Source organism: Musca autumnalis, unplaced genomic scaffold (genome assembly GCF_047663935.1).
Source record: "Musca autumnalis isolate F117 unplaced genomic scaffold, ASM4766393v1 scaffold_5, whole genome shotgun sequence".
In the NCBI taxonomy this organism is placed as follows: Eukaryota; Metazoa; Arthropoda; class Insecta; order Diptera; family Muscidae; genus Musca; species Musca autumnalis.
Genome location: NW_027412088.1, coordinates 170,980,908 through 171,006,607, shown reverse-complemented (window position 1 = coordinate 171,006,607; position 25,700 = coordinate 170,980,908). Strand labels below are relative to the sequence as shown.

The window sequence follows — 25,700 nt, the reverse complement described above, 5'->3', positions numbered from 1 at the left end:
TTTGAAAAACACATTTGCATGATTTGTTGTTTTTTTTTGTATTTTTATTGTGTTTTTTATTATTGTTATTATTATTAATTAATATTATTGTTTTTTTATTTTACAATTACATATGTAGGTTTTTGTTGTTGTTTTCTTATTTTGTTTATATTAAATTAACATGCAACATGTATATAAAAAATTCTACATTTCACATTTAAAATAATCATCGTCGTCGTCATCCCATAAAAAAAATGTTTTATGTCTTACTTTCTTTTTAGGAGTTTTTTTCTTTCTTTTCGGTTTTTTATTTTTATGGTTTTTCGTGTTGCTTTCTTTCATTCTTTTAGGTTGCTTTACAGATAATTTACAAAAATATGTTACATTTATTGTTGTTGTTGTTTTTATTCATGAGGCTCTTACAGTAGTAAAACGTTAATAAAATTGATAAATTTAAAAAGTCGTTTAAAAAAATCTTTTTTTTCTTCTTCAATACTTAATAATTTATTATTTAGTATTCAGTTTCAGTTTTGGGTTGTTGTTGTTGTATGTATAAAGTTATTACATATAATATAGCTTATTATTTTTGTTTTGTTTTGTTTTTGTGTCTTTAAGAGACTTGTGTTTGTTGTAATATGACATTATGAGATTGTATAAAAAAACAAAATAATTGATACCTTAGTTTGTTATTTACGTTCTTTTTTGTTTGTTTTTTTTTGCTTTCTTTTAAAAACGAAACGAAGACTTTTTGAAAAACAATTACATACATATATTTCACTTAAACTTAATAAAAAAATAAACACATTTAATATTGTAAAAAAAACGAACCAACAAATTTTTGTTATTTATTTGTATAGTTAATTAATTAAATTATATAGCTAAAGAAAATTGCTTTCTAAAAAAAGAGAGGAAAAAGGAGTTTTTATTGAACAGAAACTAATAGAAATGCCCTTTTGTGTGTTGTTGTTAATAGGAGGAAAAATTGGGGAAAAAAATGGAAAAATTAAAAGGTGATGTTTTTTCTGATTTTTTATATATGTTTTTTTTTCTTTTTATTATTAATTTATGCCCTAAAAGGAGAGTCTAAGAGTCTTTCTAAATATAGCCACACTTAATTTAAATTGTTTACTTTCTTTTTTTTTTACTTAGTTTTGTATAAATTAATTGCCTTGCTTATTTCATTACTATTTTATTTTTTATTTTTTACGAAAATACATTCTTTTTTATTTTAGTGTATAGCGTTTGAAATAATTCGTTTAAATGAAAATTGTTTTTAATGAATTTTTGTTTCCAAATGTAAATTGATCACTTTGTAAATGTGTAAATCTTCTGGTCGATGTGTGTGTGTGTGTTGTATGTTGTGTGTGTCTTTTGAGTTTTCCTTTAAGAAAAACATGAAAACTTAAACGAAATGCCTATAAAAGTATCAATGCATGTACTATGGGTCCTATATAGAATATCGAATTTTGAAAGGTAGAAGAAAGAAACATATGTTTTTTTGAGGTTAAAATGAAGAAGATTTGTTTTTCTAATGACATAATGCCAATCAAGATGCTGTGTAACATACACTTCCTTTAAGAAAAACTTTGAAAACTTAAACGAAATGCTTTTAAAAGTGTCAATGCAAGTCCTGTATAGGAAAACGATTTTTTTAAGGTTAGAAAAAAAATTTATAAGTTTTGGAGGTTAGAATGAGGAATTATTAACAATGAGCGTATGCCAACTAAGATACTGTGTAACATTCATTTCGAACTTATACACCGAATACTGCCAATATCCCGAGCTCTTAAAACGTAGACCAATCCTTATACTCTCATAATGGGTTACACCCACCTTTCAAAGAATCGGCTGGATTCAGGCCTTTTCGGAACAAAATTTGATGAGATATGCGACTCGAATGTTAAGAATCCGTTTTGTAGGTGAAATGAGTAGGTCGATCATGTTCAGCTGCCGAGGACCAAAACTTTTCTACAAATTTCCAACTATATTGCATTTTTTTTTCATTTTTTTAGGAACGGGACGTTAGAAAAGCTGGTATTAAGTAAATTCAGCAAAGAATTCCATATTTGTACTAATTTGTATTCCATTGTTTGGCTCCTGGCAACGCTACTACAGTGTAATTACCGTCCCTAATTGACCCTTTTGACGTATTTTTTTACGAAATGCCGCTTTTCCATGTCGAAAACGCCCATAAAAATCTTGGAAGTTACTCTCTATTGCGATGCGTAAGCAAACTGCAATGCGTAAGGAAATTAAATGCGTCTCCAAGGCGTTTTTGTATCTCCTTTTGCAACTATTTTTGATCCATTTTCGTTTCTGGCATCAGCGCAATCTGTAATACAAAAGCCCCTATGTCAAAATCGTGCATTAACGCAAATATCTTGCGCTAACAAAATACCAAACGCAAACGCATCGCAATACAGAGTAACCCCACTTCTTTAGCTTTCTTAGGAACATAAAAATCATCTCTTCCAAACAAAGGATTTTTAAAATTTGATAACCGATTATGGCCAAAAAATTTACCAATTTTTGTCGTTAAAATTGACTGTAATAGACAACTTTTTTTAAGGGGATATGTCTTAAACTCCCTCGTTTTAAAACAGATTATTAGGAACTTAATATGCCCACAAAAACAGAAGATAATGGGTTCATTTGTTTTCCAGTTATATAGGGCAACACAAAACGTTTTGAACAAAAAACATCAGTCCTTTTTTCCGAAATGTTCACCTGCGACAGATTTCTGACTCCTTCCCTCCTGCTCGCTTATAACAAGATGGGATTGTGCAAGTGAGAAACCTCCCTTAAGTGAACATTTATAATTGGGCTGATACCGTCAGCCTACGTGAATTGGGACTTTCATCTATGGACAGATCATATAACGGATACACAAACGAAATCATGTTTTTTTTTTGTTCAAAATAATCAGCCCAATCATGAATATCAACTCACCGTGAGTGTTCTCACTTTCTCCTATAGGTTTAAATGGCAGAAAGACAAAACTCACGTGGAGTTTACATTCATAAGTCCTTGGTCACATTCACGAAATCCAGGGTTCCCAGGTCGATTTCCATACTAGAGTAAAATTATGAAGTTTCTGTAGTGAGGCACTCGATTTAAGAATCACTAAAAGTTTCAATGAAACCACTCTAGTGTGACCTTCGACTAAGCACCCTGAATATGTATTTTAAGAGTTTTCATAATTTGATGGCGACCTATTCTTGGACGTAAAACACTTGCCGGCAAAAATAAGGAAACTTTAGAAGAGTTTATCTTAACGATTGTGGATGTTTCGAATCAATGCTATGGTTTTACTAGTAAATTTGATTAAGCTTTCTTCTTCTTTTCCGTTTAACTCCTTGAGGAGCATAGGGCCTCTACAAACAACCTCCAGGATGTTCTGTCATTTGCTAGTGCTTTTATTTCGCTCCATGATTAAGATTTGCAAGTGCCAAAAAGAAAAAACTTTTGCGAAGTTGTTACCTGAAGAAATGCATCGACATAGGCCATCATGGAAAAGGTTGTTATTTTGGGAGTTATTCCTTTCGATAGTTATCGAATCAACCAGCCATTTTGTTTGGTTATCGGAGGGGTTTTTAGTCCTCAGAGTCACATGGACCACCTTCGATGAAAATTTCAAAACAATTCTCGCACAAACCTTAAACCGTTCTTAAACTACTTAAGGAGTTGCCGGAAGGAGTTGTCCTATATAATCTAAGTATCATAGAACTTGATTTAAGTTTCAGTCAATCCTTATAGCCGCCACCGGCCATTATGGTTTTGTCGGCGAAGAATTTTAGAGCTTTTGGATCGCCAGAAAGGAAGCAATGACTTGCCCACTAAAAACATAATATCGCTGTACACAAGGAGTTCCTTCATTAAGACCTTCAAAACGATTTTCAGACAGAGTGTTTATATCTTAACGATTGTGGACGTTTCGAATAAATGCTAAGGTTTTACTAGTAAATTTGATTAAGATTTGCAAGTGCCAAAAGGAAAAAACTTTTGCAAAGTTGTTACCTGAAGAAATGCATCGACATAGGCCATTATGGAAAAGGTTGTTATTTTGGGAGTTATTCCTTTCGATAGTTATCGAGTCAACCAGTCATTTTGTTTGGTCAACGTAGGATTTTTTAGATCAGGAGGAGGATCAGAGTCACAAGGACCACCTTCGATGAATTTCAAAACAATTCTCGCACAAACCTTAAAACCGATCCAAAAGCTCTACAAATTCTTCGGCGACAAAACCATAATGACTGGTGTCGGCTATAAGGATTGACTGAAACTTAAATCAAGTTCTTAGGTACTTAGATTTAAGTTTAAGTCAATCCTTATAGCTGTCACCAGCCATTATGGTCTTGTCGCCGTAGACTTTTTAGAGCTTTTGGAACGGCAGAAAGGAAGCAATGACTTGCCCACGAAAAAACATAATATCGCTGTAAACAAGGAGGAGTTACTTCATTAAAACCTTCAAAACTATTTCAAGACAGACATTGAACTCCACATATGCGAAAATGTTTAACTGTTGTGAGAGAGAACGCGCCCTAAGGATGGACCGATATGGCTTAGTTTCGAATTTTTGTCCAAGATTCCCAAAAATATTACAATATGCAAACTTTGGACAAACCCAGTATCCGCAACGAAAATTATTGTGCATCCCAGCCGCTACAAATTGTGTGTCTTTGCTTTCGGGCCATTTTCTCAGGAAGTATGGGCTAGACGCTGAAAAACTAATTACTATCGTAATAGGTACCCCGAGAACAACCTGTTGCAAACAAATCAAAAACATTCGAGAGCTGGTCCTTACTTGCACTTTTACGTGTACCCAAAGGAATGTACCGACCCCATCAAACCAAATGTCTGATGTCCCAAACGTCTGAACAATTTCGGAAGCAAAGTCGTTCAGATTTCGTTTCGATTTCTAAACGATTTTTCAGGAAGGGAAATAGTTCAGACTTTGCACCGATTTCGAAACGAATGTCGGAAAGAAATTTCCTTTCCGAATTTTTCAAGGATTTTCTTCAGATTTCGTTACGAAATCGGACGGAAATCGATCCGATGTAGCTCCGACATTTCGTTCCGAAATTATGTCAACCACTTCATACAACTTTCGTTAAGATATCGTTACGATTTCGGATCAGATATCGGAGGTATCGTCCGAATTTTGTTACGATTTCTTTGCGATGCCGGTACGACTGGTTTGCTGGGGATATAGTCCACATTCAAAACTGTTCTATGTCCAAAAGAAATATTTCGATTTGCAAATTATGGACCAATTCGGTTACTCCCTTCCGGAGTTAAGCGGGTACCATTTGAATGTTGACCTTCTGCGAGGGTGGTACTCGAAGATGTTGTCCGGTATAGACTCTATCTCTATTGGAACTTGATGTACATTTAGAAGGAATGTTACAATAAGCAAAATTTCCCGCCAAACTGGATACTGAATTCGTTACCCAGTTTTCCAAATTACACAAAAAGAGTTTCCACATTATCCAAATCAGGTGGATAAAGTATCCACGTTATCCAAATGACGTGAAAAAAGTTTCCACGTTATCCACATAACGTGGCTGAAGTATCCACGATATCCAATTAAAGTGGATAGAGGATCCACATCATTCAATTAACGTGGATAAAGTATGGATATGGATAAAGTTTTCAAGTCATCCACATAACGTGGGTAAAGTTTTCATGTTATCCAATTAAATAGATAAAGTATCCAAGTTATGCAAATAACGTGGATAAAGTTTTCAAGTTATCCAGAGAACGTGAATAAAGTATTCACGTTATCCAAATAAGGTGGATAAAGTTTTCACGTTATCCAAATAACGTGGATAAAGTTTTCACGTTATCTAATTAAATAGATAAAGTATCCAAGTTATCCAAATAACGTGGATAAAGTTTTCTAGTTATCCACATAACGTGAATAAAGTAGTCACGTTATCCAAATAAGGTGGATAAAGTATTCACGTTATCCAAATAAGGTGGATAAAGTTTTCACGTTATCTAATTAAATGGATAAAGTATCCAAGTAATCCAAATAACGTGGATAAAGTTTTCAAGTTATCCACATAACGTAGATAAAGTTTTTATGTTATCCAATTAAATAGATAAAGTATCCAAGTTATTCAAATAACTTGGATAAAGTTTCCAAGTTATCCAGAGAACGTGAATAAAATATTCACGTTATCCAAATAAGGTGGATAAAGTTTTCACGTTATCCAAATAACGTGGATAAAGTTTTCACGTTATCTAATTAAATGGATAAAGTATCCAACTAATCCAAATAACGTGGATAAAGTTTTCAAATTATCCACAAAACGTGGATAAAGTTTTTATGTTATCCAATTAAATAGATAAAGTATCCAAGTTATCCAAATAACGTGGATGAAGTTTTCAAGTTATCCAGAGAATGTGAATAAAGTATTCACGTTATCCAAATAAGGTGGATAAAGTTTTCACGTTATCCAAATAACGTGGATAAAGTTTTCACTTTATCTAATTAAATGGATAAAGTATCCAAGTAATTCAAATAACGTGGATAAAGTTTTCAAATTATCCACATAACGTGGATAAAGTTTTTATGTTATCCAATTAAATAGATAAAGTATCCAAGTTATCCAAATAACGTGGATAAAGTTTTCAAGTTATCCAGAGAACGTGAATAAAGTATTCACGTTATCCAAATAAGGTGGATAAAGTTTTCAGATTATCCAAATAACGTGGATAAAGTTTTCATGTTATCCAATTAAATAGATAAAGTATCCAAGTTATCCAAATAACGTGGATAAAGTTTTCAAGTTATCCAGAGAACGTGAATAAAGTATTCACGTTATTCAAATAAGGTGGATAAAGTTTTCACGTTATCGAAATAACGTGGATAAAGTTTTCACGTTATCTAATTAAATGGATAAAGAATCCAAGTAATCCAAATAACGTGGATAAACTTTTCAAGTTATCCAAAGAACGAGAATAAAGTATTCACGATATCCAAATAAGGTGGGTGAAATATCCACGATTTCCAATTGACGTGAGTGAATTATCCACGTCATCCAAAGAACGTGAATAAAGTAATCACGTTATCCAGATAACGTGGATAAAGTATCCACTTCATCTTATAAACGTGGATAAAGTATTTACCTTACCCAATTAACGCGGATAAGTATCAACGATATTTAAATAACGTGGTAAAAATCCACTATATCTAAGTATCCACGTCATCTAATCAAGGTGGATAATGTATCCACGATAACTAAATAAGGTGGATAAAGTATCCACATTATCCAAATAACGGTAATAACCTATCTTTTTTATTCAAATAACGTGGATAAGATATCCACATCATCTCATTAACGTTCATAATGTATCTACGTTATCTAATTAGCACGGATAAAGTGTCCACGATATCCAATCAACTAGATAAAGTATTCACGTTATCTAAATAAAGTGGATAGAACACCTACCTTATCCAATTAACGTGGATAAATTGTCCATGTTATCAGGTTTCCACGTTATTCAAATAACGTGGATAAAGTTTTCACGTTATCCAAATAAGGTGGGTGAAATATCCATGATTTCCAAATAATGTGAGTGAATTTTCCACGTCATCCAAAGAACGTGAATAAAGTAATCACGTTATCCAAATAACGTGGACAAAGTATCCACTTAATTTAATTAACGTGGATAAAGTATTTACCTTACCCAATTAACGCGGATAAGTATCTACGATATTTGTATAACATGGGTAAAAATCCACTATATCTAAATAACTTGGATAACTTATCTACATTAACAATATTAGAAAAAGTTTCCACGTCATCCAATCAAGGTGGATAAAGTATCCACGATATCTAAGTAAGGTGGATAAAGTATCCACGTTATCCAAATAACGGGAATAACGTATGCTTTTTATCCAAATAACGTGGATAAAATAACCACCATTATCTCATTAACGTGCATAGAGTATCTGTTTTCTAATTAACATGGATAAAGTATCCACGATATCCAATCAACGTAGATAAAGTATTCACGTTATCTAAATAGAGTGGATAAGATATCTACGTCATGTAATTAATGTGGTTAAAGTATCCACAATATCTAAATAACTTGGATAATGTTATCTACATTATCCAAAGGATGGAATGAAGTATCCACGTTATGTAGATTATATATTCCGGCATGCAAATAACTTAGTTAAAGTGAATAAGGTGCAAAAGATAATGTGGTGAAAGTGTAATGTTTATCTAATTAATGCGGATAGATAATCTACTCATTTAGATGCTGCGAAAATAATGTTCTAGATAAAGTGGTTATAATATCTGCTTTATCTAGATAATATGTATGAAGTATCAAAATGTATTTTTATGACAGATGGATAAATAATGAGTAAACATTTCGAGTACTTTGGCCAAAAGAAATTAAGTGTTACATGGATTACAATACTGAATAATGAAGGACAAAGGGGGAAACTTAGTTCCAAATGCTATTACTTCAAGGAAAGTAAAGGTCAACTAAGTAACCACTCATAAGTTCTCGTTAAGTATTCATTGTTAAATACGTGAATTTAAAAAAAATGTTTTTTTTTTTTCGATTAATTTGTTAGCCGTTCTGTTCCATACCTAAGCAAAAATGTTACAAAATGTACATGTGTGGTGTATTGTAAGTGTTTTGGAAATGTCCTGCAGCAAGGTCTACGTTAGGTCAGCCAGTTAGACTACGTTTGACTAAATAGATTTTACATTATTGTGATTAGACTTTATTTGTGTTACAAATCACAATAATGTATTTTGTCAACAAATAAGGTCTGTTCGATAACAAAATTGTTCAGCAAAAGAGAAATGACAAGTGATTGCAAGTAGTTACAAGAATTTGCAACTACTTTTTACTTGCAAAGTTATCGAACAGACCTATTATCAGCGGGGCTTAGTCCATATTTACATTAGACAATTTTCCTTGCGGCAATTGTCAGTTTATCGATGAGAGAGGTTGTTGAGAGGCAAAGGGTTACCATATGCCTCACCTCTCTCTCCATCAAACTGACAATTGCCGCAAGGAAAATTGCCTAATATAAATATGGTCTTATTGTGCAACCTTATATAGACCTTGGTCTTCATCATAATTATCAGCAGGATAACATTGTTGTTAAATCAAAAAGAAGAAAAATGTGTTTGGTTTCTTTTTTCTATTTTTTGTTTTTTTTTTTTTCTCTTTTCATTCTTTTTTGTTTCAATTAAAGTTTTTGTTATTGTTTCATTTCTTGTTTTAGAGGGGGAGGGGGGAAGGTTTTGGTTTTTCTTTGCACTTAATACACTATACAAAATTGGCATACACAAAATATGTTTAGTTTTTTTTTTTCATTTTTTATCATTTGTTTTGTTTTTGCTACACAGTAGTGATGAAGAAGAAAAAAGCTCATCATCATCATCATCTTAATTGCCATCACTAAATATATATATAATATGTATATATAAATATATCATTATTATAATAATGAAAATTATTATTTTTTTATTTGCACGCATTTGTTTTCCGTTTACTGTTTGTTTACTGCTTTGTTATCTATCCATTTGTCGTCGTCGTCTTCTCTCTCTGGCTTTTTTTGTTTAACGACAACTTGTGATCTTCGCATAATTAACATTATTTGTTTTGTTACTCTTATTTATCGGTTGTGTATTATTGTATATAGTATTACTATTTTCTTTTAGAGGGATGGGGGAGGGAAGGGGTTCTTTATATCTTTTCTTGTTGTTATTATTCTTATTATTCACGTGTTTTCTTCTGTGTGTGTGTTTCTTATTTTGTTTGTTTTGTGTGGGTGTGGTGTATTTATATTATAATAATATGTACGTAAGTGCATAATTGCTATAATAGTAATTATAATAATAATATTTATAATAATTAGCAAAATCCTTCTATAAAAGAGCACAACAACAATAACTTTTTTTCTGTCTTTTATCCTGGGTCATATTCATTTCACGGACTATTGTTGCAAATACTTCATTGACATTAATACGATCTTTAGCGGAGGCTTCTATGAAAGGACATTCCCATAATTGGGCCAAAGCATTGCCTAAAGAAAACAGTGAGAGAGTGAGAACAATTATTAACAATTCCAAATGTTTATATTCTTCAAATTCTTACCCTCGGCAGTTGATACTTCTCTTTGGCAATCTAAATCTAATTTATTAGCGACTAGCAATATTGGAGCTGGTTGGCTGCCTTTAACTCGTGTTATAACATTTTTCATGCTGGAAATATCCTGTAATTGAAAAAGAGAGTTATGATTGCAAGTTGCAGTTTTCCCATTTCCCCTCCCTTCTTTCTCACCTGAAATGTTTGATGATTTGTTAGTGAATACATGACAATGAATCCATGACCATTTTTAATATATAAATCTCGCATTGAGGCAAATTGCTCTGTGCCCGCTGTATCTAAGATTTCTAGAACACATGGTGAGCTGTCAACCTAGGTAGAAGGAAAGAAAGAGATACAAAACAAACAGTAAAAAAGGCGCATAAGTATGAGTGTCTACTAGAGGAGGGTATTAATTTATAATTTGATTGTCGTAATAAAAATGTAATCACTGCAAATACACAATGTTTATATAATGACTCATATCTAATTGCAAACATTGTTGCCTTCTATCGGAATATGTAGATGATACATGTATGCTTCACAGTCTGTATAGGTTTATTATATGTCGTCTTCTATAAGATTCAATCTTTCATTTTCTTAAGCAGGTATACATTACTTGTGAAAGGCGAAGACATTCTGTTTTATTTTTTTTATTAAAATACGTTCTGTTCATCTTTTTAGGCTTCTTCTTTATAAGAAGGCCCTCGGATCTTTTTCTCGATTAGAATCCATTATGTTCATCTCCTCGATTGGAAGACCTTCGGGTTTTTTTTCTGTAAGAAGACCTTTTGATCTTCTCCCTAAAAGGCCTTCGAACCATCTTCTCGATTAGAAGACTTTCTGGTCTTCTTCTCCATAAGAAGGGTTTCTGATCTTGTTCCCCATAAGGAGACCTTGTGGTCTTCTTGTCGATTAGAAACCCTTTTTAAGAGACGTTCCAGTGCAATAAGTGCTTCTAGAGGAAAGGGCGCTTCTTAAAACCCTTTCTAGAGAAAAGGAAAAAAAGATGTTTCCGAAGACCCATTCTAGAGGAAAGGGTGTTAATTAAGACCATTTCCAAAGGAAAGGGTGTTCCTTAAGACCAGTTCTAGAGAAAAGGCCGCTTCTTAAGACCCCAACAGGGTGCTTCTTAAGACCCTTTCTAGGGGAAAGGGTGCTTCTTAAGACCCTTTCTAGAGGAAAGGGTGCATCTTAAGACCCCATATAGAGGAAAGGGTGCTTCTTAAGACCCTTTCTAGAGGAAAGGGTGCTTCTTAAGACCCTTTCAAGAGGAAAGGGTGCTTCTTAAGACCCTTTCTAGAAAAATGGGTGCTTCTTAAGATCCTTTCCAGAGGAAAGGGTACTTCTTAAGATCCTTTCTAGAAAAAGGGGTGCTTCTTAAGATCCTTTCCAGAGGAAAGGGTACTTCTTAAGACCCTTTTAGAGGAAAAGATTCTTCCAAAGACCCATTCCAGAGGAAATGGTGTTTCTTAAGACCTTTTCCAGCGGAAAGGGTGTTCCTTAAGACCCTTTCTAGAGGAAAGGGTGCATCTTAAGACCCTTTCTAGAGGAAAGGGTGCTTCTTAAGACCATTTCTAGAGGAAAGGGTGCATCTTAAGACCCTTTCTAGAGGAAAGGGTGCTTCTTAAGACCCTTTCTAGAGGAAAGGGTGCTTCTTAAGAACCTTTCTAGAGGAAAGGGTGCTTCTTAAGACCCTTTCTAGAGGAAAGGGTGCTTCTTAAGACCCTTTCTAGAGGAAAGGGTGCTTCTTAAGACCCTTTCTAGAGGAAAGGGTGCTTCTTAAGACCCTTTCTAGAGGAAAGGGTGCTTCTTAAGACCCTTTCTAGAGGAAAGGGTGCTTCTTAAGACCCTTTCTAGAGGAAAGGGTGCTTCTTAAGACCCTTTATAGAGAAAGGGGTGCTTCTTAAGACCCATCTGAAGGAAATGGTGCTTCTTAAGACCCATCTGAAGGAAATTGTGCTTCTTAAGACCCATCTGAAGGAAATGGTGCTTCTTAAGACCCATCTGAAGGAAATGGTGCTTCTTAAGACCCATCTGAAGGAAATGGTGCTTCTTAAGACCCATCTGAAGGAAATGGTGCTTCTTAAGACCCTTTCTAGAGGAAAGGGTGCTTCTTAAGACGCTTTCTAGAGGAAAGGGTGCTTCTTAAGACCCTTTCTAGATGAAAGGGTGCTTCTTAAGAAACTTTCTGGAGGAAATGGTGCTTCTTAAGACCCTTTCTAGAGGAAAGGGTGCTTCTTAAGACACTTTCTGGAGGAAAGGGTGCTTCTTAAGACCCTTTCTAGAGGAAAGGGTGCTTCTTAAGACCCTTTCTAGAGTAAAGGATGCTTCTTAAGACCCTTTCTAGAGGAAAGGGTGCTTCTTAAGACCCTTTCTAAAGGAAAGGATGCTTCTTAAGACCCTTTCTAGAGGAAAGGATGCATCTTAAGACCCTTTCTAGAGGAAAGGGTGCTTCTTAAGACCCCATCTGGAGGAAAGGGTGCTTCTTAAGACCCTTTCTAGAGGAAAGGGTGCTTCTTAAGACCCTTTCTAAAGGAAAGGGAGTTCCTTAAGACCCTTTCCAGAGGAAAGGGGTGCTTCTTAAGCCCCTCTCAGAGAAAGGGGTGCTTCTTAAGCCCCTCTCAGAGAAAGGGGTGTTTCTTAAGACCCTTTCTAGAGGAAAGGGTGCTTCTTAAGACCCTTTCTAGAGGAAAGGGTGATTCTTAAGACCCTTTCTAGAGGAAAGGGTGCTTCTTAAGACCCTTTTTAGAGGAAAGGGTGCTTCTTAAGACCCTTTCTAGAGGAAATAGTGTTCCTTAAGATCCGTTCTAGAGAAAAGGCCGCTTCTTAAGACCCCATCTGAAGGATAGACTGTTTCTTAAGACCCTTTCTGGAAGAAAGTATGCTTCTTAAGACCCTTTTTAGAGGAAAGGGTGCTTCTTAAGACCCTTTTTAGAGGAAAGGGTGCTTCTTAAGACCCTTTTTAGAGGAAAGGGTGCTTCTTAAGACCCTTTTTAGAGGAAAGGGTGCTTCTTAAGACCCTTTTTAGAGGAAAGGGTGCTTCTTAAGACCCTTTTTAGAGGAAAGGGTGCTTCTTAAGACCCTTTTTAGAGGAAAGGGTGCTTCTTAAGACCCTTTTTAGAGGAAAGGGTGCTTCTTAAGACCCTTTTTAGAGGAAAGGGTGCTTCTTAAGACCCTTTTTAGAGGAAAGGGTGCTTCTTAAGACCCTTTTTAGAGGAAAGGGTGCTTCTTAAGACCCTTTTTAGAGGAAAGGGTGCTTCTTAAGACCCTTTTTAGAGGAAAGGGTGCTTCTGAAGACCCTTTTTAGAGGAAAGGGTGCTTCTTAAGACCCTTTTTAGAGGAAAGGGTGCTTCTTAAGACCCTTTTTAGAGGAACGGGTGCTTGTTTAGACAATTTTTAGATGAATGTGAATAAAAGTCATTCTGGTCTTCTTCGGACGACAGAATCGATGAAAAGGAAAACAAAAGGAAAGGAAAGCAAGAACTTTTGGACAATGTGGTAGAATATAATCAGAATCAGATCTTGCCTCCCAAGCACTAGGTTTTCTACGTTAGCTGAGTCACGATAAGCTCAGGACGACTGCCAACTGAGGATAATTTCAGCGATCTATGGAATTTGAGGATGCGGATTCGGATTGGGCAACTGTTAATTATTGGGGATAGTAAAAAGACTACCATCCATCAGCAGTTAAGGGTTCTAATGACAAGGATCCGAGCTTGAACGCTGAGAAGATGAGTACAAGTTTCCTTCTTGATAAACATACTCCTGCCTAAACACAGCATCGTACTGCGACAAAAAGGTGGATACCATTTAATCCTGCTAACAATGGGTTATTCATCTTCTATATCTCTCCTTTTTTATCTCTAATCTCTCCCCTCTTCCCTCATTCCTTCCCGTTCGCCTCTCCACTCTAAACCCTTCTCATAATTAACACCGAATGAAGTGGCTGTCTAAAATAATGCCAAGTGTCCATCTTAAAGTCTAACCTAACATGAGGGATATTCAAAGATAAAAACCGCTTTGCCAAGTGCTAGGGGATTGATGCTGGGGAACTTCAATTCCCATCATGAGCTTTAGTATTTCGCCCCAGGCCACGTCCATAGAGGGGCAGCGCTGGACGAGAGCAAATTTATAGCTCCACATTATCTCAATTGGACAAGAGGAGATTCCCACAGCTCGCCAGACATACACCATACACCATTGTGGCACACGGTATGTCATTTCCCATGGCTCAGACCACCTTCCTATCATCGTTAGTGTAAAATACCACCGGACTTCATAAGCTTTGAACGCTGTACTTTTCTGAACTGAAAACTGAAAACTTGAGGCAAGGATTCAGAGAATTCACCAACCACACACATCCTCAGTTAGCTGAGAGAATTTTCGGGAACATCATCATCACAGCCGCTCGCTACATATCTGTTGGTCGAATACTCAAGATTAGAGCAAATTTCCCAGCAGACGTGACGGGACTTAGAAATGAGCGCGATGAGCTTCATTGTACGAACCCTAAAGACTCAACGAGTTAGGGAACATTCGAGATTGAACCACCACAATTTACGATTAGCGATGTATTTCGAAACGAGAAATCATCCATAGCAACTGGAACTCAGAAGATCATTGTCAATATCATCAATTTGACGTTACCGGAAGCCTAGACATTTTGGAAGGATGGCATCGCTAATGAAGTCAGGCAAGAATGCCAGCATAGGCGAAGCCAGTTTCCATTAAAACTTTATGTAAGGATCGACCAAAAAATCGTATATCTATACGTGATTAACTCCTCGTCCAAATAATGTTTTGAGGCCAAATAATTGATATTTTCATTACTTTGCATTGGTTTGAGAGTTACGAATTTAAACACAAAGAATAATTTCAGATTACAGAACCTTGTGTACAGAGTTTCACCCCTTCACACCTCTTGTCTAGAAACTCATTTTCATAGTCTGGCATAAGACTTACAACAAATTAAATCACTTCTTAATAATCATGACTCTTTTTGATTAGCTTAACCACATCTGCCAATGGCATACAATACGGCAGATGCAACAACCCTGTCAGAAGAAAGAACCTTTGTTAACTTTAACAAAGCTGACTGGGATATGTTCAATCGGTTAACAGAAGCTAATTTCTCTCAAGCACCCCTTCCAACCTCGGCACCAGCAGGCGAAAAATTCTTCAGAATGACCCTGCTGCAAGCATGCAAAAGATGCATTCCGACGGGGCGAATTAAAGACATTAGACCAAACTTTCCGACGGAAGCCGCGAAGCTTGCTGACCTCAGAGATTCCATAAGGAAAACAAATCCATCAGACACCAGAGTTCAGACCCTTAATAAGGAAATAAACAAATTGGTATTCAACCATAAAAAGGAAATATGGCGCAAACACCTAGAAGAGTTTGACCCTGGCACAAAACGACTGTGGAACACAATACGCAACCTGTCAAACCCAAGACGTACCGACATCATTAGAATAACATTTGGGGAAAACAATCCCAAAAACCCCAGCAAAGACAACGATGGCCTTCTGCAGATAGTTCGTAGAACACCCGGCGACACAAAACCGCGACAGAAGGAAAATTCGGCGAGCTTCCCGTGCCCTTAGTCCAAATACGGACCCAGCCGCCATCACAACGGATAATGTGCTAAGTATGTAGTATCAAAGCCGCCAAGAGCTCCACAACTATTGGTCCGGATGGTCTGGCTACGAAGATGCTCAAAAAACACATAGGACATCATGGTGCACACTACCTCGCCTGCACCTTTAACCTATGTCTCAGCACCTTCGAGGTCCCAGACAAGTGGAAGCTCGGGAAAATTATTCCGGTCCCTAAACCAGGCAAACCGGCACATATGGGAAACTCCTACCGTCCGATAACACTCCTATCTTCTGTTGTGAAGACACTTGAATCCATTATCCTACCGCGCTTCACTGAACATTTCCACCTCGCCGAACACCAGTACGGTTTCAGAGCTGGAAGAAGTACCACAACGGCCCTAAGTGAAGTCACGACAAGGGTAACTGAAGGACTGAACAGCAAGAGACCCCATAAACGAACAATACTCGTAGCCCTCGACCTGTCTAAAGCCTTCGACAGAGTTAATCATGACATCCTCTTGAGAGATGTGATGGAAACATAGCTCCCAAACTACCTCAAGAGATGGCAGGTTAACTATATGGCTGGCAGACAATCCTACGTTGAATTCCGTGGACATAAATCCCCACCTAGGAAAAACAAACAAGGAGTACCTCAAGGGGGCGTACTATCCCGCTACTCTTTAATTTCTACGTCTCAAAGGCCCCTAATCCACCCGAAAATGTCCACTTAATATCTTATGCAGATGACTGCACGCTAGTGTCCTGTGGCAGGAATGTTAATGACATAGAGGCTCGTATAAACAACTATCTCCCAACACTAAAACACTTCTTTGTAGACCGTGACCTGCAGCTATCCGCCCCCAAATCCTCAGCCACCCATCTTGACATCGTGGACAAAAGAGGTCAACACAAAGCTTGACATACACATCCGCGGGCAAGTCATCCCAACAATCAAGAATCCCAAAATACTGGGTGTAACTTTTGGTAACATGTTCCTCTTCTGTAAACATGCTGAGATCGTAGGGAAAAGGAATATAATCCTCAAAGCTCTCTCGGGCAGCACGTGGGGGAAAGACAAGGAGACCATACTAACCACGTATAAACCATAGGTCGCCCCCTCCTTGATTACGCAGCCCCTATATGGACACCAGGAATCAGCGATACGCAGTGGAAGAACATACAAACGGTCCAAAACACTGTCCTACGCATTGCAACAGGAAACCAAACTATTGCCGGTGAAGCCTCACTGGACCCTCCTTACAAGGCAACATACTATCAAATGCCAAAAACCCGACCACCCCAACAACATAAGCTGCAACAGACCCCCCTCCGAAAGACAAAAACCCATCCGGTATGATTTCCGTAAGGAACTCTCCAACATACCACAAATCCCCCATAACCCAACGATTGATGACATACAAAGCGCACTCAAAGAGGTTCACACAATGACCGTGGAGAACCATATCTCCTCATATACGAGCAGCATTGTGCTCGGTGGAAGACCACTTCCCATAAACGAGGATGAGAGAGCACTACCTAGAGAGACCAGATCAATATCATCACAACTACGATCTGGCATCTCTAGGTACCTAAACAGCTACCTCTCCCTCCTAAATCCTGAAATAATAGTCTTATGCCCAAAATGTGGCCAATCTCCGCACATCACACGGCACCTCTTCGCGTGTCCTGCACATCCGACTGACCTGACACCGGAGTCACTTTGGGCACATCCAGTTGAAGCAGCACGCTTCTTAGGACTGGATGTGAATGCTTGATGTCCACCTATTAATTTCATATTTCTTCTCTTTCTTTTCTCCCGATACAACATAAACCTGTAGGGCCTACAACAACATGGCATACAATTTAAAACGAGGAACAACGGATATATATTTCAGAATTATTCAAAAGGGATTCCTAAAGTAGATTTAGGTCGGAGGGATGGATATTTCTTGAGTTTTTGAAAACAAAGTACATTCCCCAGTTTGGTCTCTAAAATTAGAAAAATTTTTGTTTTGTTATTCTTAGTTGAATCGTACTGTCGTCAGCCTGTAAATATTTTGTTCTCATTAACATGAGAATACTCGATGCTTACGTAGTTTCAAAATCTGAAGGGCCAATTGAAAATCCCCTTCGCCGGGATGAAATCATAACAGTGCGTTTTGTAAACGTTACTGTCTATAATAAATAGTAATTATGAAGTTAAACCAATGGGCGAATACTCCAGACATAAAGCAAAATGTACTCTTAATAAACATGACTCTTTTTGATAACCTTCACCGCAGCTGTCACTGGTATACAATTCAACGAATCGAGTAATGCTCATAAAGTGAACTAAAGCCTAAATTTATTTTTCCTCAACTAAAATGGGTGACACTGTGATCAGTTCTATAAGCGCCACCACCGATTTAAATTTCAGGAAGATACAAGAGGAGATTCTAAAGTAGACTCAAGCTGAAGGGAATGACATTTTTGGTATTTTATAGACCAAATATCTTTACCAGCTTGGTCCCTGAAGTTCAATTTCCTCTTAATAAACATGGCTCTTTTTGATCAGCTTCGCCACAGCTGCCACTGGTAAATAATTTAAAATTTCAATGAGAATGTTATTTTCTTGAGGAGCTCCTAAAGTAGACTTAAGCCTGTAGTAAAATTTACTACAGATAGTGGTTTTTACACCGAATCCAGCGATGTATTGCTTTTGTTGCGGAAATGTATACTTCCCGAGATATGGGCCTCAAAAGATCTACAAAGGCCCTAACCTGCTTTTCTCTAAATAGCCGGCCTTCGGCCGGGATTTAAGACTTTCTCCTATGGACAGGTGCAAATCTCGGGAACGAGAACAAAATTTTCTTTTAAATTGGATATTTTTCTCTAAATAGCCGGCCTTCGGCCGGGATTTAAAACTTTCTCCTATGGACAGGTGCAAATCTCGGGAACAAAATTTTCTTTTAAATTTAATATTTTTGGAGGCCTATATCTCGGGAAGTATACATTTCCGCAACAAAAGCAATACATGGTTGCATTCTGTGTAAAAAGCACTAGGTATCTGTGGTAATTTTTTCATAATTTTCTGAGGTGGGTCGGTAAAGGAAAGATAAGGCATTTTTTGGAATTTTTATTTATTTAAAAAAATAAAAATTTCCGCTCAATAAATGTGACTCTTTTTGATCAGCTTCTGCCACTAGTAGGTATGCCCTTCAAAACAATTCAAGCAGAGCTCCTAAAATAAACTTAAGCCAAAATTTATTGGAATTTTATTTTTCCTCAAATAAAATGAACAGTTTAACAAGAAAAACTACTAAAAGATATTTCATGATGATACAAGAGGTGCTTCTAAAGTGAAATTAAACCTTGCCAAATTTTCAAACCATCCTTAATATTCTACCGAAAAATCCCACATCCTATTAGACTTCGAAAAATCGTCTTTTATTTGGAAACATTTGTTCAAATTTCTCCAACTAATTGTTTCCTTATACTTATTTGCATCCAGTTTATCTAATTTGTCATCTCAATGTTAATGATGAAGAATTTTACAAAGAAAACCCATACAAACAAACACACTTTTCTTCTAAGCAAAAAAAAAGCAAAAATCTTGACAATGTTTATGTGACATTGTTGTTATGTGATTAACTTATCTGCTGCATATAGATATTTTTTTATTATTTAATGACTGATAAAATGAAATGCGTGGGTTGGGCTCTATCCTTCCGGGATGGGGAATTGTTTCGAATGTTTATCACAACAAGCAAGCTACTGAAACTATTTTTAGCAAAAGCGAATACTTTTTAAAAATGAAGAAAAACTGTTATTAAAAATGTTTGTGATCATTAGACATCGGATTTTGCATATTTGCATATTTTTTATTAATAAAGATACGAAAATTCTGATTGGACCAAAATTCGTTTTGAAGAAAACTGAATGCAATGACAGGCTCATATTTTTTATTTTTTTGCATATTTGCATATTTTGCATATGCACAAAATATGCAAAAAATATGCAAAATATGCAAAAAATATGCAAAATATGCAAAAAATATGCAAAATATGCAAAAAATATGCAAAATATGCAAAAAAATATGCAAAATATGCAAGTAATTTTTTTGACAAAAATCATCAAATTAAATTTGGAAAGTCATCAGAAAGTGTTCTAAATTAAGTTTATTGCCGTAAAACGTCGATTTCTTAGCAGATTATCATGTTATTAATTATTATTCCGCCACAGCAATAAATCTGGACTAAAAAAATTAGAACATTTCCTATAACCCAGTCTTCTTATTACAACATAAGTTGCTTTCTAATACAATTTTGTTCAAAAACTCAATCAGAAATGTCAAAATGTACGTATTCAAATATGTTGATAGTTTCTGCTCGGCCAAAATTGTATGACAGAATAACAAATGAGCTAGAAATTAAGTCTAAGAAAATATTGAATATTACATAAAATCTTTCATATTTTACTTAAAACATATAACATATAAAAAATATATACGGTGCCATCATGAATATTTCCCTCTGAATTTTCCACACGGAAAATAATTTTAAAAAGTGAAATTCTTTTAAAATAATTTTTTGTTAAAAATTGAAAACTACTTTATTCGCTTCATTAAGGCGTATTCTAGTCGAATCGACAAAAATATTCCTTCTTGGGGCATAAATATGGAAAAAAATTGTGAAATTGGGGAAAGGAAACAAATTTTGCACGGAATTTTTATTCATGATTACACTGTTAACTATATTTAATACCCTAACCGTATTATGACTTAGTGAATGAGTTTGCAACATGCAAAATGAAACGAAATAGACCCACAGTTCCTTTTGATGATCTGCATAGATTCGCACTTATCCATCTGGCCATGTCTTTTTGAAAACAAAGCACAGGTCACATTTATAGACCAATTCGCATAAAAATTGGGGATTTTTTGGCCCTAGAACGATCCCTATTTTGGTAAGAATCGATTCAGATTTTGATATTGCCCCCATATATACAGTACATTCGCGATAATCCCTACACCACAGGTTTCGGCGGTGTCCGAATTATCAAATTGTTCGGATTAACGAATTGTAAGGAAAATAAATTATTTTATATGATTAAATTACTCGTGGAAGTTATATAATAATAATTTTTTAAATTGTAATTGCTAATACCGAACACTTAAATGAAAGTGCTGTACGTGTAAAAAATAGTGCGATTTTTCTACTCGACAATCTGGACATTTTTATTGGCATTGCCCGTATTTGTTCCAAAAAAAAGCCAATCAGATTGTGAAAGTAGTGCTAGAAATATGACGTTTTTAAAGTTTACATCAGGATGTAAGTAAACCAAGAGACAGATGTGGAATTTCATCGTTTTGTAAATTAATATTCCTTGAAATCTTTGCCTTTTAGGTGTATAGTTCATTTGGCAGCTTTAATGACAATATTGCGGCGAATATTTTTCTTAATATATTTATTTATATCCTATACAACAAGACTAATGTGTCATGAAAGGTTTGTCCTTGTTCTCGATAATTTTTACTAAATGTTGCTGAAACAATTTTTGTACCAACTTCTCCATTAAACAACTGTCAAAATTCGAAGCATTGGTAATAATTAGTACAAATTATGGAGTACACGGATAGGTATAAATTAAACAATTGTGCATACAAAAGGGTTATGACTTTTCGACTATGTTATCAACATTCCAAATACTTTTCTAGCAGAAATATGTGAGTGGTTTTGCCATTTTAAAGACAATTCCAAGGTTTTTGACTTATTTTACCACTACTACTCTATTCTGTGGTTTTTCTAAGTGATGTCATTTTTCACTAATCATTGGGTGTTCTTCATTTTGCTTATTATTAATCGTGGATGGGTATAACAATAATGCATTACTTTTCGCCGAGGAGTGAACATTTTCCAATTCTGCATTAAGCGGTTGTATGCGTACAATATTGATATTTTAAATTATGTATTTTTAGTCCATTAAACTATGACATCACTATTAAAGCGGCAGTTAGAGCATTTTTCCAAAGAAGCTTTTTGACCACAAAGAACAAAAATTGTCAATTTATGTCTGTATATACTGAATAAAGGACTAAACACTATAAAATATATTCAAATCTAATATGTGATAATTCAAAACGTATACTTCTAAATGGTAAATGTACTTTAATACCAAAAAATTGCACTTTCATCTGAACAAAAATAGCGATGACTAACTCTAGCTCCTTTGTTTTTCTGCTAGACAATTTTGGCCAATTAGAAACTATCACCTTATTTGGACACGTTGATTTTGACATTTCTGATTGAGGTTTTGAATTTTTTTTTTTACTTTTGAAAATGGTAGAACCGACAAAAGTAGTAAAAGTTGTAAAATGCTCCCATATGAATTGTATGGTGTATGAAGTAAAGGAACGATTTTCGAGTAAAAAGTGGTAAAACTTGAAGATTCTTGCAAGTAAAGGAACAGAGCTTACATTTGTATAGGAAGCATCTTATGTTGTAATAGGAATGTTGGGTTATTTGACATTTTCTCACCTTGTGAAAACTGATTTAAGTCTTGTTAGTCCAGATTTATTGCTGTGGCGGAATATCTGGAGAGTCTCAATAACATAATAATCCGCCAAAAACTATGTTAAACGGCAAAAAACTTAATTTAGTACGCTTTTTTGATGATTTTCCAAATTTAATTGGCGATTTTCGTCAAAAAATCACTTGCATATTTAGCATATTTTTTGCATATTTTGCATATTTTTTGCATATATTTTGCATATTTTTTGCATATATTTTGCATATATTTTGCATATTTTTTGCATATTTTTGATATGACCCCAAATATCGAAAAATTGACCCTCAAAACGCCTAGATCCAAAATTTGAGTCCAATCGGATAAGAAATAAAAAACATGCTAAAATCCGATGTCTAGTGATCATCAACAACACAACAAAAAAATGCTGGGAGAGAGAGTAAATTTTCACAAAAAGTACAAACAAACAAAATTGTCGAATGAACATCAGCAGCAGCAACAACGAAGACGCCAGCGGCGGGCGGCGATATAGCTATTCTATTATCTAGAGTCTGACGACAACTATAGTTTATAGTCTTATACTAAATATGTATTTTTTAGTGATAAGTATAATAATGTACATATATGCACAAACCTACATACGTAAGTAAAGTTGCTTTTTGTGGTTCGTCGGTTTGTCAGACGTTGTTGGTTGGTTTTTTTGTTTTTGTGTCTACAGATGTGAAAAAGCAGCAATATCGCATTCAAACACATTCATTCATATTGGAATTATGTAAACATTTTTGTTTTATGTTAAATATTAACAAATGTTTGTTGTTGTGGCCAAAAATCCATTCATACAATCGACTGACTGACCGAACGAACGATCGATCGATGTTGCCCGGTAAAATCCCAAACATCCATCCCCTTAACCCGTATTTTCGTATTTTGTTTGTTAGAAATGATAAACCATGTGCCCAGATCAATCACCATACAATTCGGTAATCTTGGTTGTTGGTTGATAAAAAGTTGGTAAAAGAAACAAACCAAACCAACAACAAGAAGCAAAGAAAACAAACAAACATCCATCCACACATTTGAATGCAATGTTGTGACTATGTGTGTACAAAGAACTAGCTAGCTAGCTGCTGGTCGATAGGTAGGTAGAATATTTTGCTCGACTATCATTTGCTCCGAAAGACTTTAATTGCTTCAGCAGCAAACTGCTTTGTTTTTGCAGAAATGACAAAGTATAACTATTGGGGTTGAACTTTGTTGGCAATCAAAATGCATGCAATTGGCCATAAGGTCAGACAAAATGTTACCTAGCACACAAAAGTTGGGGGTTTATCGGGTTTTCATTCTTGCTTGCTTCCAAATGGTAATATGTAATAACAAAAACAATAAGATTAAGTTTATGGTGAGTAGTTATAATAATTTTGAATACTTATGGAACATACCTCAATTTCTTTGCGATAGAAATCCTCTATTGTGGGATCATATTTTTCTATAAAACAGCCGGAAACAAACTGCACTGTTAAGGCTGATTTGCCAACACCTCCAGACCCCAGAACGACAACTTTAAATTCACGCATATTTGCTAATAATTATAATGCAGTTGTTGTTGTTGTTGCTATTAATGCTGCTACTGCGCGACAACTGCGCTGCCCTTAAATGCTGCAGCCGACTAAATGATAATTATGAATGATGCTGATGAAGTTTTCCGAACTTTGCGACTGGTGTGGCAGCGATTCTTGGTGTTGTTGTTGTTGTATTGTCGCTGTTATTGGTAGTAGCAATAGTTTATTTGACAATAATAATGACTACAAAGACGTTGATGATGACGGTGGTGGTGGTGGGACATCAACTACTGGATGCTAGTGTTTTTGCTTTGCCAATTCTTTTTAGCCGACGTTTTGTATAGAAGTAATCTCTCGGCACACTTCATATATAAGTTCCACACAATGAGACGGACCAACAAATAAAAATATACTAAAGAAAATAAATATAATACACAACGAATCACATTCACTCAATCACTCACTGGAAAGTTTATTTCTTTCTTCTTATTATATTGATTTGTATTTTCTTTTTTCTGCCTAAACTATAATAATAATTTAGTTGGTCGTAAGTTTGCTTGTTGGCTGGGTATTGTATTATATTTGTATTGATGATGATGATGATGGGGTTACGATTCTCGTTTCTTTATCTTTCTTTTTTCTTTACGTGATATTTCTTGTTCCGCCTTCCGTTCGTTCTTTCTCCCCGTGCTGTGCTGCGATTGTGTAGAGTTGTTTTTTTTTAATGAAGTAAAAAAACGTCGTAAGTAATTCGTAAGTATTAGTGTGGGATGGATTGGAGTTACCCTTCTCAACCCGAGAGATGTATACGAAAAAAGAGACACAAACACCTGTATTCTTATAAAACTTTGCTAAATTTTCTTCACTTTTATTAACATTTTCATTTAATTTGCAAACTTTTTTCGTTTAGACACTTTTTTGGGGGGTTCTCACCAGGGATTGCCCTTAATAAACACACAAAAAATTCAGCTATTACAACTTCTTTGTCCAATTTCATAAAATAAATCTACAGATTTTAGTCATACCGTGTTGCCACCTTGTTCAAGTCTCCACAAAAACAGGGCATGGCAACGTTTTGTCGCGATGCAATACTGCAATATGGCAATGTGCTGACCGTATGACGCCCAATAGCAAATAAATCGTACAACAAAAGGAATGAGGTAAATTGTTTCTTAAACAACATTTACACTCATGTTTATTTATTTATTTTTTTATTTATTTATTTATTTATTTATGCTCATGTAAAAACCTAGCCCATAGGGCCATAATCGGTTCCAAAAACCACTATACATTTACTACTCTCAAAAACTTAAATTTAACAATGATCTGATTCTTAAAACAATAAATCTAACAAATGAATACAATGTTAAAGCAAAAGTTCTAAACCAGCTATGCAATTATAGTTCGATAACAAATTAACATAACAAACCATGAATTTTATATTACACTGCTATTAAAATGCTCATATAACTTTCGTTTGTAACAATTTAAAGAGGAATTAAATACCTTAAGCTCTGGTGGCAAAGTGTTAAATACACGAGATACTCTTACAAGAAAAGACTTCTCCAAGAATGGAGTCAAACACGGCACATGTATTTGTTTGTTCCTCTCCGATCTGGAGAATGTAAAAAGGTCTAATACAGTAGAAGGTGTCTGCATTTTATGTACCTTATAGAAGAATAACATTGATCTAATACTCACAAAATTATCAAATGTGCAACCAAGGAACTCTTTAACATACAGAGAAATATGATCACGACATCTAACATGATAAACATAGCGCATAACTTTATTGAACAGAAGTTTTAACTTTCGTAAGACAAAACCACGACTACCCCCTAAAACCTCAATACAATACACAAAATGAGGCATTATGAGTGCATGAGCCAATTGAATTCTTATGTTCTTAGGCAGAACTAAATCCAAACAA

The 25,700-nt window shown here is 35.3% G+C and overlaps 1 protein-coding gene across 6 annotated transcripts; it reads right to left on the bottom strand.

The window, feature by feature from the left end:
* Window positions 1-455: 455 nt before the first annotated feature.
* Window positions 456-24,821, bottom strand: Rap2l (Ras-associated protein 2-like). Of its 6 annotated transcripts, none has more exons than XM_073992131.1 (6): window positions 24,556-24,785; window positions 24,235-24,465; window positions 23,651-24,182; window positions 10,300-10,437; window positions 10,114-10,231; window positions 456-10,042 (listed from the first exon to the last, which is right to left on the bottom strand). In XM_073992131.1, the coding sequence occupies exons 3-6, from the start codon at window positions 23,783-23,785 to the stop codon at window positions 9,885-9,887; spliced, it is 549 nt and encodes a 182-aa protein (XP_073848232.1). In that variant the 5' UTR covers window positions 23,786-24,182; window positions 24,235-24,465; window positions 24,556-24,785; the 3' UTR covers window positions 456-9,884. The 6 variants fall into 6 exon arrangements, with proteins under 6 accessions (XP_073848232.1, XP_073848233.1, XP_073848234.1 ...); XM_073992132.1 differs by having other exon boundaries at window positions 23,651-24,132; XM_073992133.1 differs by having other exon boundaries at window positions 23,651-24,132; window positions 24,704-24,778.
* Window positions 24,822-25,700: the final 879 nt, after the last annotated feature.